Raw genomic sequence first — 12,437 nt, 5'->3', positions numbered from 1 at the left:
TTTTGTTTAAAAAATATATTCTTTCTTGAAATATAAGATATTCATGTCAAAGCAACATCACTTTTCATCAATCGTTACCAATTTGAACTCAACATTCTGATATATTTTTAATAGTTTACCTTTAAAAGTTGGCACTTCCTATAAGAGTTATTTTTAATGCCAGATTTCTACTTGCAAGAATTAATTTGGCTTAATTTACATGTCATTAAAATAGACTTATAATGGAAAGGTTGACACATTTAAATGTAAATTGGGTTTCAGAAAAATTTACACCATATTCTTCAACTGCAATATATTTGAAAGAGAAATTAAAATAGTCACCCCAAGATAATACTGGAATTTCAAACTTATTATTCTTAAGATGTTTCATATGTTTGCCACATCTACATTTGATTAGAACTGATTAAATGGATATTTTGATAACTTTTGTCTGGAAGATCAAATCAACTTTGCCATACCAAACCAAAACGCTCACCACCATCAAGATGCTTCTGACTCATAGCGACCCCTATAACGCATGGATGACCAAACTTATTTGGCCTACCACCTTTTTTCTGGAAAAAAGGAAAATCACTCAGTGCACTCCTAGCAATTAAAAACTGATGTACCATAGCCCCCAGTCGAAGACAAAAATTAGGTATCTGCTGTTGCAGTGTCCAGTGTCCCCAGGGAGTAGAAGTGCCTACTTTGGGAAACACTGCCAATCTAGGTTTCCAAGACCACGAATCTATATGGCAGCAGAGAGCCTCATCTTGCTCATGCAGGGCAGCTGGCGGGCTTGAACCACTAATTGTGCAGTTGGCAGTCCATCAGTAGCCTGTCAGTGCCACCAAGTCTCCTTATGGGAATACATTTCAAAATATAAAGCCATCAGATTGTCATAGGCTCCACTTGGGGGAAATAAACAGAAAAATAATAATGTACAAGCAAGCTATGGAAAAGAACCAGTGTTTTAAATCTTTTTTCATAACACATGCAAGCTGCCAATTTAATGTACATATTTTTCCTATTTATTATCATTAAAATATTGAATTCGGAAGTTCTAGGTGATTTCGGATATATACTTATATTAAAGTTCATGTGAAGAAACTCTCCTAACCGTCTGTTGTTTAACAAGTTGTCGTAGAGTTGACACAGACTCATGGCGACCCCATGTGGGCCCAAGCACAAGTGTGCTCCACAGGGAATTTACGGCAGTTGATTTTCCCAGAGTAGATACCACGCCTTTCTTCCAAGGCACTGGGGGTAATGGTGGTGTGAATTTGAAGTGCCAAGTTTTCAGCTAACAATTTGTGCCACCCAGTGACTCCTCTATATTGAGTAAAGGCACAGGTGTGATACAGACAGATAAACAAATCTTGTCTTTGAATCGGTCCTTTGTGGCTATGATTAAGATTATGAGGCCTATGTCCTGTTGACAAGAGCCTTGATGGGGCTGTTGGGTAAGCACTGGACTATTAATCAGAAGACACCAGTTCAAATCCACCAGCAGCTCCAAAGAAGAAAGGGTTGCTATATGTTGAAATTAATTTGATGGCAATGGATTGGGCTGAGTTGGGTAGGGTTGGGTTGGGTTGGGCTGGTTTGGGCTGGGTTGGGTAGGGTAGGGTAGGGTAGGGTAGGGTAGGGTTGGGTTGGGCTGGGCTGGGTAGGGTTGGATAGGGTTGGGTTGGGTTGGGTTGGGTAGGGTAGGGTTAGGTTGTAAGTCCCATTGACAGCCAGCTCTTCAGTTAGTGCATCTGTTATTGACGTGTTATCTAGGTCCATATTATTGCTAACCAGAAGGTTGCAGGTTTGAACTCACCCACCTAATCCTCCAAGAGAAAGATCCAAAGATCTGCCCCTTCAACATCACCACACCAGAAGCCCTATGGAAATGCTCCTCTTTGTCACACAGGTCCTTCTGAGTCAAAATCAACTTGATGGCACCAAACTCAAACGACATCTGCATATGACCATCCAACATTATTTACATGCAAATCACTACTTAAAGCATCTGCTTTAATCCCATTCAATTTCTGGCCCAACTACTTAAGTTTTCCCGGGACACATTTCATGCTCTTTGGCCTTAGAAAAAGCCTGTGTCCTTTTAAACTTCTCTGTGCCAGAACCATGAGAACTTGGTTCGCCTAAGTACTCTGAAATGACACCTTAAAAGGACTCCAGTTTCTCCAGCCCACATGTGTTCGGCGTGGGGCGAACACGCCCGCCAGCACACTGTACCTTGACGGCGCCGTTCTCGTGCATGGTGATGCAGTTGTCGGCGTCTTCGGAGAGCTGGTACAGGGCCTGGGCCGTGGCTCGGTGCACGTTGGTGTCCTCTGACTTCAGGTACCGCACGAGTGGAGCCACCGCTTTGTGCTCGCCAAAGGCCACTCTGTTCCGGCCCCACATACAGCAACGTGAGATAGCTTCTGCCAGGTGACGCCTGAGCTTATCGTTATTCTGCACAGAGGAGAACAAGGTGCAGAAAAGGGATTTTAGCGACGCTGTGAGGTCATACAGGTGTGCAATAAGGGCGTAGAAAGCCTCGTCTGTCTCTCACGCAGTCGCTAGTGTTTCTTAAGTGCTGACCTTGTGGTGAGTCACGCAATGCGTAACCACGATGCCACCAGCGCTCCCTTCACGCCACTGAACAGGACCTGATTCTCAATCTAATTATACCATTCTCCTGAACAATATAACAGTCCAACTTGGCGTCCTTTAAATTAAACTGGCAGGTCTCTTAGGAGCTCAGTACTGGCCCCCCCAGAGGTCTCTAGACCAAGCATCCTTCCAATGTTTGGATTTCTGATCGACAACGCTTGTTCCCAGTAGTAGGTCAAGCAGTACTCAAATACGTCTACTTCTGGCCATAGTGCAGTCATTGTTTCCAAGGCCTGCTTATTTCGTCTGACACAGCTAGAGATCAACAATACAGGGCTTGCCAAAGTCTTCCAGCTCAAGAATGCCACCGACCCATGCTGTGGAGCTGGGGGAGGCATATTTAACTTACAACGTTGGCATGAGCAAGCACATGAAGGATGATACTCGAGACGATGGGGGTAAAGACGAGGGAGCGGGAAGTGAGGGGCAGAGTCCTGACGGTGTCGATGGGAATTACCATATAATAGTATTTATACTTGCCAGAGGCAAATAGAAACAGCCTTTCCCCCCTCCCCACAAAGATCGTATTAATATTTTTTCATTTTAAATATTTTTGCATATATTACCAAGCCCGAATACCAAATCCACAGGCAGTGATTGATCTACCCCACCTCGGGCATGCCATCGAGGGTTTCTGAGGCTGTACTTCTGGCTGGGGGTAGAGGGCTGCAGTTTTCTCAAACGGAGCGGCTAGCGGGTTTGAACCGCCCTCCGAGGGACTGAATGACTCCTCCGTGGTGAATAGTAAACTTAGTAGCCTGACTTTACACTCACTGTCGAGCAATGTCATGTTTCTTGGCATGTACACTATTCTTAAAAGGTGTGTTACTTACTGTGTTTGCTAGTTTAGACAACAAAGGGACAACTCCATGGTCTGTAATAACAGCCAAATTTTCCTGATCTTTGGCAATATTGGTAATAGCGGCGCAAACACTCGCCAACACTTCTTTGTTGTCCGATTTCAGTAAGTTGACGACCAGTTCCAAGCCACCGACGAAGGAACGAACCATTTCTCCAGCATCCTAGGTAAAAATAAAAAAGATGGTAAAAATTTAAAATAATCCTACATTTGTGCTTTTCTTTCTTTAAAAAAAAGCAGGAATGAGTAATATGATTATGGGGGACAGCTTTGGAATGAAAGACAAACTCGGTTTATTATAATTATATACATAATTATAAATATTATTATATAATAATTATACAGAATTCTATGTAGACATGTATTATGAGGGTTTGCTACAAAATCATCACATCTGCAGTGAACTAATATACCAAATGTGAAGATACTATTTCCTGACATACAAGGGGTACCTTCCCCCACCCCACCAAAAAAACAGAAAAAGGCTCTGGTGGGGGAGCTTTTGTACTGTGAATTTTTCCCGCTAGGTGAGCACCAAGCAACAAACTGAGTGGTTGCCCCCAGTGGCTTCACCTGGGAAGGTCCTCTGTGGTCAGTGTGAATTTTTTTGTAAAAGCAATTCCATTTGAACATTGTTTTTTTCTGATGGCTGATTTAAGAGAACTCGTTCGGCTGTGAATTTTTGTTTCCTGCTGGGGAAAAATGCTATAGAAACTGTCGTGATGTTGAACACAGCTTACAAGGACAGCACTGTGGGAAAAAACTCAAGTGTATGAGTGGGTTTCTCCGTTTCAACAAAAAGGTGAAATGTCGATGGATGACAAACCTCATTCTGGGTGTCCATCAACTTCCTGAATGGACAAAAATGTCGACTTGTAGTGCTTTTGGAGTTATTTCCACCAGTCAGACTCTTCCTCAAGCTTTCTACTGAAGAGTTTCTGAAAAGAGTGCATAGTATTGTCTGACAAAAACACCGATTGTGACAGATGGGCACTGTTTTGCCACCACGACAATGCACCAGCTCACACAGCCATCTCAGAGTGCCAGTTTTTGGCAAAAACCAGCATGCCTCTCTTGCCCCACATACCTGACCCACCCAACCTCGCTCTGTGTGACTTTTTAGTTTCTGTAAATGCAGAAGGACACGATAGAGCGGCGCTTTCACGTTGTAGAAGAGGTGAAGGACAAAACGAGGGAGGTGCTGTCAGCCATCCAAACAGATGTGTTTGAAAAACGTTTCCAAGAACGGAATCGCAGATTTGATAAATGTGTTAAGTGTAGTGGAGAGTACTTTGAAGGTGAGAAGGTTGTTTTGTTTAAAAAAAATTAATTCATAGCGTTTAAAAAAAACTTCTATTTTGGGAGGGGAGAGGGTTCCCCCTCGTACTCTCCACCTAGTCCACACACTTCTAAAGGTGGTCTCTTCTCCTCTCGGAGCCTCCTCTTCAGCACTCGGGGCTCTTCGCTTGTCCCACATCAAAACGGCTTCCTTGGAGGGAGGTGTCAAACCATGTTCCCTCTTCGTGATCTTTGGGTGTGAGAAACAAACGAATCTGAAGGGGCAAGGTCAGGGCTGTAGGGTGGATGAGGTCAGGTTTACCAAGGAAGCACTTCCTGTCCTAGAAGCATGAGCAGGGGCCTCATGGTGACAGTAAAAGAAATTTCTCAACACGAGGACCAGAGAGAGCGACATGTCTGCCAGCCTGGCTGAGAAGAAGCCTGGAGGAAAAAGAACTGTATCCTTTCCTTCACTCGCCAGTCAGATTCCCTAGTCAAGCCCATGATGATGACCTGTGGGTGGTCCATGCAGTGGACGATCAAGCCCAGCCAGGAAGTGGCGTGTTGTGGGAGGGGCGACTTGAGTCAGAACAGGAGAAAGGTGGAGGGTGCAGGCAGGTTTGACCTCTGCCTTGTGAAAATCGACCTTGTGCTGGTGTGGTGTTGGATTCTCCTTCCCACTAGCACTCCAGTGGAGGTCCGTCACAGGCCCCCATCATTTCTCCACTGCCCCTCCTAAAACACCGCTCTTCCGCTGGACCCCATGCTTTAGGAAAGAGCGCCAAGACCTCAAACACAAGCAAAGCAGAAAGATTGGCTCAGAAGGTCACGGCCACCGTTGCTTCAAACTTTGCGTGAACCAGAATGCTCCTGAGAATGGGGAAAACTTGGGGTGAAAGCCCTGGAGTGGGACACATGGAGAGGGTGTGGGGAGCCCTTCCAGGAGCCTGCTGAGGGAGACTGGATTGTTGTCAGGCCCATGGAGAGTGACACATTAAAAATGGCGTGGTCTGTCACCATCACTGAGTGGGGTACTGTGGTTTCCCACTGTCAGTCAAGAAACTTGGTTGTGATGTAGTGCGCACACTGCCTGTTTTCGACGAGGGCAAATGATGTTTCTCGTAGAGCATCAGCATATAATTTATTTTCCTTTCCAAGTTATTGTTCTTGGATAGCCATATTTCACAAACTCATGTCTGTTCTGAGTTTGCATCCTCAGCCATGATTGACCAAGGATTAATAAGTTCTTGCTTAGGGTATGGCCTAATGTCTGTACTATTGTGTATGCTTAATGAATTAAATTTAATTGAATTTATAAAGAAGAAGGAGAGGGTGGCATCTTGGGATGGTGCAAAAGATGAACTCACTTGGCTGCTAGTTCAAATCTACTTTGAGGTACCTCAGAAGAAAGACCTGGTAATCCACTTCCAGAAAATCAGTCCGCAAAAATCCTCAGGGGCACAGTTTTCTCTGACACACATGGATGGGGTCACTGTGAGACAGGGTTGACTCAGTGGTCCCTGGTGAGGTGGGAGGCATCTTTAGGACACTGAGTAAAGGGACACCAGTAAAAGGGGAAGAGCAGTAACTGTGTGTGATGGGATGTAAATGGAGAGAGGCTCAACAGGCCAAGTGCCAATGCATCCTTTCCATGCCCAAGACAACCTCGCAAGGACTCGCTCACGGCTGTGTCAGTGGAGACAGTAAGCTGTGGCGCTGGAGCTACTCTGAGAAAATGCACAGACGTGATCACATCTGCCCCTGCTCCAAGAACTCCCTAAGGTGCATGGTATGAGATACAGGAAGCCAAAGTCTCAGTGAGATCATGGGCATGGCTCCCCGAGGTCTTAAGGTGTTTACAATTCTTGGGACAGTGAAATGTTCAGCCCAAATGCCTGCAGGCTCCTCCAGAGTTTGTTTATTTGTTTTGAAGGTGAGATTTCTTTCTCTTTTTCCCCCTCTTTAGGTTAAAAGATTTTAAACATATGACGTCTTGCCTCCATAGTTACGGTGGAAAGGAAGACAGTATATTTGAGGATGGAAAAAGCAATTATTCTGCCAAAACTGTCTTTTCACTAATGCTAAGCGACTGGGCAAATTCACCACATTTTCCACCTTCTCACATATCTAAGTAACTAGTCTTTTCCAATTTCACCACTGGTACAAAGCTGGTTTTGCATAATTCAAATGTGTGTCTGCACTGGGAAAACTCTTAGCGACAGCAATGGTCATCAAAGACCATGATGCCAGCCTGGATCTTTCAGGTTGGAGTGGACCTCTTAATACAGCGTTCTTAACATCATGGCATCCCATTTTGTAGATGTGGAGACAACAGATCTATTAGATAATGATTAAGGACTGATGGCCAGTTATTGACAGAATTAAAAGCGAAGCTTACACTTCTGAGTTTGTGATCCGTGTCTTTTTGCTCTATGATCTGAGACCCATTGCATACAGTAAATTTTGACTCATCGTGACCCTATGGGGCTCAGTGGAACTACCCCGCGGGGTCTCCAAGGCTGTCTCTTTCAAAGCAGGCGGAAGATTCGAACTGTTCACCTCTAACCACGGTCCCACCAGGACTCCTGGTGCACAGTGGAGTAGGAGCCTGCCCATTAGGATCATGGTGCCCATACTTAACTCATATCACACTACCGGGAGAGTCTTTGCCATTTAAGGGCTCTCCAAAGAAATCAGGTCATTTTGCCAAAGACATTTCCTCAGACAAAACTAATCATTGGGAATGAGAAAATGAAACACCTTCATCATGCTATTAAAATAAAGCTGGATTGGTTAGCTACGTAGGAAAAGGTGTTACGTTCAAGTGGAACAAAACTGAGTACACAAACAAGAGGAAGATGTAACATACAAATGACCCATTAAAATTTAACTAATAGGAAACACTAAGACATTGTTTACAGATTAACGGGTAAAACAGAAAACTGGATGTTTGGGCAAAGAACTATTAATCTAATGGGTCTGAAATTCCCTGTCTGCCTCCAGCAGAGAGATCTGGCCATTGTCTGATGAGGGAGCCACGCTTAATGCAACTTCAATGCACATCCAGGCAAGTGCAGCACGACAACGTGAGTTTTAACTGGAACAGCTATAAAACCACCACTTTGTGATATAAAGAGAGCATATAATGCATAGGAGGGTGTTAGAAAAAAGACTTCAAAATAGCATCCTCCTGATAAAAAGTTTCAAAAACGTGACCTCTACAGCAGAATAACCAAGCCACATCAAACCAACCCACTGCCATCGCGTGGTTCTGACTCATAGCCACCCACATGGTATCCGAGGCTGTAAACCTTCCTGGGAACAGAAAGCCTCATTTTTCTCCAGCAGAGTATCAGATAGGTTTGAACTGCGGACTTTGCAATTAGCAACCAAACAGAGCAATGTCAGAAAAAACAAAATGACAGGCAAATCTAAAGAGTGCATTTCAAAGGCATTGCCAACAGAATACATTTCTAAAGATAGATTCCATAAATTAAACCCCTTAAAAAGTACAGGGTCAAAAAAATACTAAATTCGATGCCATTGAATCTATGTCAACTCATAGGGACCCTAGAGGAAAGAGTAGAACTGCCCCCCCCCCCCCCGGGGTTTCTGAGACTGTAATTCTTTGTGGGAGTAGAAAGCCTCATCTTTCTCCCAAGGAGCAGTTTCTAACTGCTGACCCTGTGGTGAGCAGCCCAAAGAGAAACCTCTGCACCACCAGGGAGTGACAGATTCCATTCCAACAACTCCGTCCTAAGTTGATTCTGACATAAGCTGAAGTACTGGATATATAAACGATAGCTGTGGTTTTCATTATAATTGTTCCTTATTACACTGGAGCGCTGATGGCTGTAGGTTAGGCATTGGGCTGCAAGGTGGGCAGTTCAAACCCACTAGCAGCTCTGTGGGAAAAAATGAGTCTGTCCATAAAGATGGACAGAATTGCAATCCTCATGTAGGGTCACTGTGAGTTGGAATCAGCTCTATGACAGATTTGATTTGGGCTTCAGATTTATTTTCAATTATCTGATTGATGATCTTTGTCTTTGGGATTTGGATACAACATTTGCAAATATATGTTAACATTGTGGGCATCCATGTTGTTAATGGTAAGATGTATAACCTCCTCCCTTACCCTGCCCAAAATCATAGAAAACAAAACAAATGGTCCTAAGATGACTCTTTGTAACTTGAATATTTCAAAATGTAGGAAACATCTGTATGCCCAAAGAACAGAAAGATTGTTGGTGTGGCACTATCACAGAAAGACCTTTGTCCAATGCCTAGGAGTTAACAAGTCTTCTAGCTTATGGAATATATGTGTGTGTATATAAGTTAACACTATATATATAGTGCATATATATATGTGGTGCGATCAGGTAGGCCTTGCAGTAAATGATACAGTCCTTATAGTCTAGATTTATATAGCATAAAGTTCATATTTTGAAGCAATAATGTTGCTTTATGTAACAAAATCACCAGAAAAATCAAGAGAATAAATTTAGTGGTTCTGATTTTGTGTGTGTGTGTGTGCTTCTTCAGCTTAATTTTAAATTAAAAAAATTTTTTCTTAAATATCACAGGCATCTGTGACTTTTCCATTTTACCACGTCAGATGGAGATTCTGCTTTAGTGTCAACATTCCATTAATAAGGAGGTTTACATTCTGAAGGACTGTTCAGGCCCAGAGGCTCAGAGCATTAATTAAAGGACATTCCTTAGCAACGATGTATTTGCAAAAACTTTATAACATGTACAAGGTGCTAAATAACTGTAAGTCATACTGTCATAAAATAGCTATCACTCAGTATGATACATTTCTTCCATATATGCTTTTCTATTTCCCCCTGTACTCAGTAATTAACAGCCTCCGTAAGATGAGTAAAGCACTTTCCTGCTGAGACTCCATCAAATTCGGAATTACCTAGAGTGGGGTTGAATTCCCTGGATCTGGCTAAGAAAAACAAAACAAAACACAAGAACATGAAATCTACATGTATGAATTATGATATTTCAAAAATAGGAGTCTCTGAATTATGAAGCTATTGTTTTCCAGTCTCTTCTGTCATTGGGCCTGTTACATATTTTTCCCCATAAAAATGTGGTCAGTTGCCCTCAGGCAGATTAGTCCATTTAAATCGTTGAGAACTCAAACATTACCATTATGTTAATATAATTAATCCTCTCCTACATAAATGCTCTTCTCACATTTAAAACCAGTCGGCTCTGTTGTCGTGAAATAGCCCCAGTACCTTCAAACAGTGTTTTGTATAAAATGATTTTAATAGGTATCCTTCACCAAAAGTTCCTCTTAAGCCCTCCAGAGTTTAACACGGATTCCAGATGTAATCCATCAAGAACAGAGTCTGAATAGCCCTCTCCCATGCCCTAGACACCGCACTCCCTCTAGGAAGGAAGGATGGCTGCATCATCGAGTTCATCCGCCACATTACACTGGTGGTTCACATTAATAAGATTTAAAGTCAGCTGAAACGTCTGTCTTTTCCAAATGGGTTACTCTACAGCCAGGATGCCCACATTATGTGCTTATGGAGTTTCTATCTACCCTTACTGAAATAATATGGTTGAATAATTTTCAGGTAAAAGAGATGATTTTCTCTGAAGTACTGTTCTATGCGATTCATGTGAGAAACCAAGTGAGTTATTTGTATATTTTAAAGTAATTTATCCAAATAAGATTTTTCACAAGTTCGTTCTTTAAAGAAGCAGAAAGTAGAGTTGTTAAGGCAATAATTCTCAAATTTGGTTGTACATCAGATTGACATGAGGAGTTTTAAAACTTCTTAAACCTAGACCCGTTCCCAATGCCAATTAAATCAGAATATCTGGGTGGTGGGAGGAACATCTCTAACTGTTAAGGATCCTTTTTTAATGTTAGCTGCTTTTTGTGTTAATATTTTCTAATCCTTTTGGGGAAAAAATTCTTGTTGACAAATAAAGCCTTACTAATAAAATGCATTAAGGTTTCCATTAAAAATAAAGCCTTTATTATTTCTAACCAACCAGAGCACATAAAACCAAAGGTTTTCATATAGTAGAGAATTTCTGAGAGGTTTGGATGTCAAACATTTTATGTGTTTAAATATCTGTTGGTAACTGCCATCAAGTCAATGCCAACTCATGCCAACTTTAGGGACAACACCAAGACACACGAGGCCCTGAACCGTCGCCATCATCCTTGGGTCCACTGTTTCAACGATGGGCGAGTCCCTCTCACTGAGGTTTTCCATCATTTCTGCTGCCCCTCCACTTTCCCAACCACGATCGCCTTTCAATCATGTCTGGAGGGATGCATCGCTTTAAATGCTGTCATTTAAAAAGAGGAAAGAGCTCAATCACCTAAACTTCCGCCTTCAGAAGTGAAAATAAAGGAGGAGTAAACTAGATCCCCCAATAAAGAAGAATATAATCACGGGTGAAGCGATGATAAATGTGAGAGAGAACAGGACAACAGTAGAGAACTTCACCAGCACCCAAAGTGGGTTCTTTAAAAACGATCAACAACATCGACCAAAGAGGAACAGAAAGAAGACTGAAATGGCTAAACTGAGGGGTGAGTGAAAGGCACCCCAGCAACATTATGGAAATACAGACCGTGTGATAAGGGAACACTGTGAACAGCAGAATGCCAGCCAACCTAGCAAACCTTAAATGAGTGGACACATCCCGAGAAAGAGACAGATGCGGAGATGGATCCAAGAAGACAGTGCGCAAGCCTGTGTAGAGCTGGGAGAGGAAGCCACGGTGAGATATCATTGCACCCTCAGCGGGGGAGCTGTGACCCAAAAGACCGACAAGAACAAGTCTGAATTGATATGTAGGAAAATCCGTTTCCTCGAACACTGCTCGAGGGGACACAAAATGGTGTGCCCACTCGGGGAGTCAGTGAGGCTGTTTGCTAGAATGTTGAGCATGAAGAGCAGTGATTCTGCAATTTTCGTGATAATTGGAGGGGGTGGGGGGGGGTTCAAACGAAAATTGTACACAGACGCTCATAGCAGCATTCTTCAACCTAGAAGCAGAAACAACCTGAGTCCTGTAGTAGTGAGATCATTTCATGTCAACTTGAAGATGTGTAAAAGTGTAGGGAGGGGTGGAAGTCCAACCTGTCAATCAGATCCCAGCCTGTGCTGTCTCCATGGAGCCGTGCCCTACTTTTATGGAGAGCCCTGGGAGCTGCTCTCTCTGTCACCTTCCTGCTGGCTGGGACTCTGGTGGCTACCCTGAGATTTGCCGGTGCCCTGCCGCATCTCCACTGACCTTGGATCCATATGACTCTGCGCCCACCGGCCTGTGCTCCTCTTGCATACTGCATCCCTGCAGGTGGCTGTGTGTGCCTGAAGGAGGACTTTCTTACGGGCTTGAGCTGGACTGGGCTAGGATGCTTTCTTGATAAAAGAATCACTTCTTAGTATAAAGTTCACGCTTCCACCTATATGAGTGTCACCGGATTTATTTCTCTAGTTAGCCCAGCCTAACACATGTCCATCAGCTGAATAAAGGCTAAATAAAGGCTAAATGCAATGGGATGCTATTCAACAACAAGTAAAGAATGAAGTCTTGAGACACATGCTCAGGTAGAAGAACCTAAAAACACAACAACACGCTGAGAGAATCTAGATCTCAAAAG

At 43.2% G+C, this 12,437-nt stretch overlaps 1 protein-coding gene across 1 annotated transcript in view; it reads right to left on the bottom strand.

The window, feature by feature from the left end:
- Positions 1 to 12,437, bottom strand: part of ODAD2 (outer dynein arm docking complex subunit 2) — a 212,250-nt gene that overhangs the window by 59,864 nt on the left and 139,949 nt on the right. The window contains exons 17-18 of the mRNA XM_075550914.1: positions 3,480 to 3,668; positions 2,224 to 2,445 (exon numbers count right to left, since the gene is read on the bottom strand). Coding sequence (XP_075407029.1) covers positions 2,224 to 2,445; positions 3,480 to 3,668 — 411 coding nt within the window. The remainder of the gene's footprint in view (positions 1 to 2,223; positions 2,446 to 3,479; positions 3,669 to 12,437) is intronic.

Source organism: Tenrec ecaudatus, chromosome 5, assembly GCF_050624435.1.
Source record: "Tenrec ecaudatus isolate mTenEca1 chromosome 5, mTenEca1.hap1, whole genome shotgun sequence".
In the NCBI taxonomy this organism is placed as follows: Eukaryota; Metazoa; Chordata; class Mammalia; order Afrosoricida; family Tenrecidae; genus Tenrec; species Tenrec ecaudatus.
The sequence above is the reverse complement of the archived record's forward strand: the minus strand, read 5'-3'. Positions and strand labels throughout refer to the sequence as shown.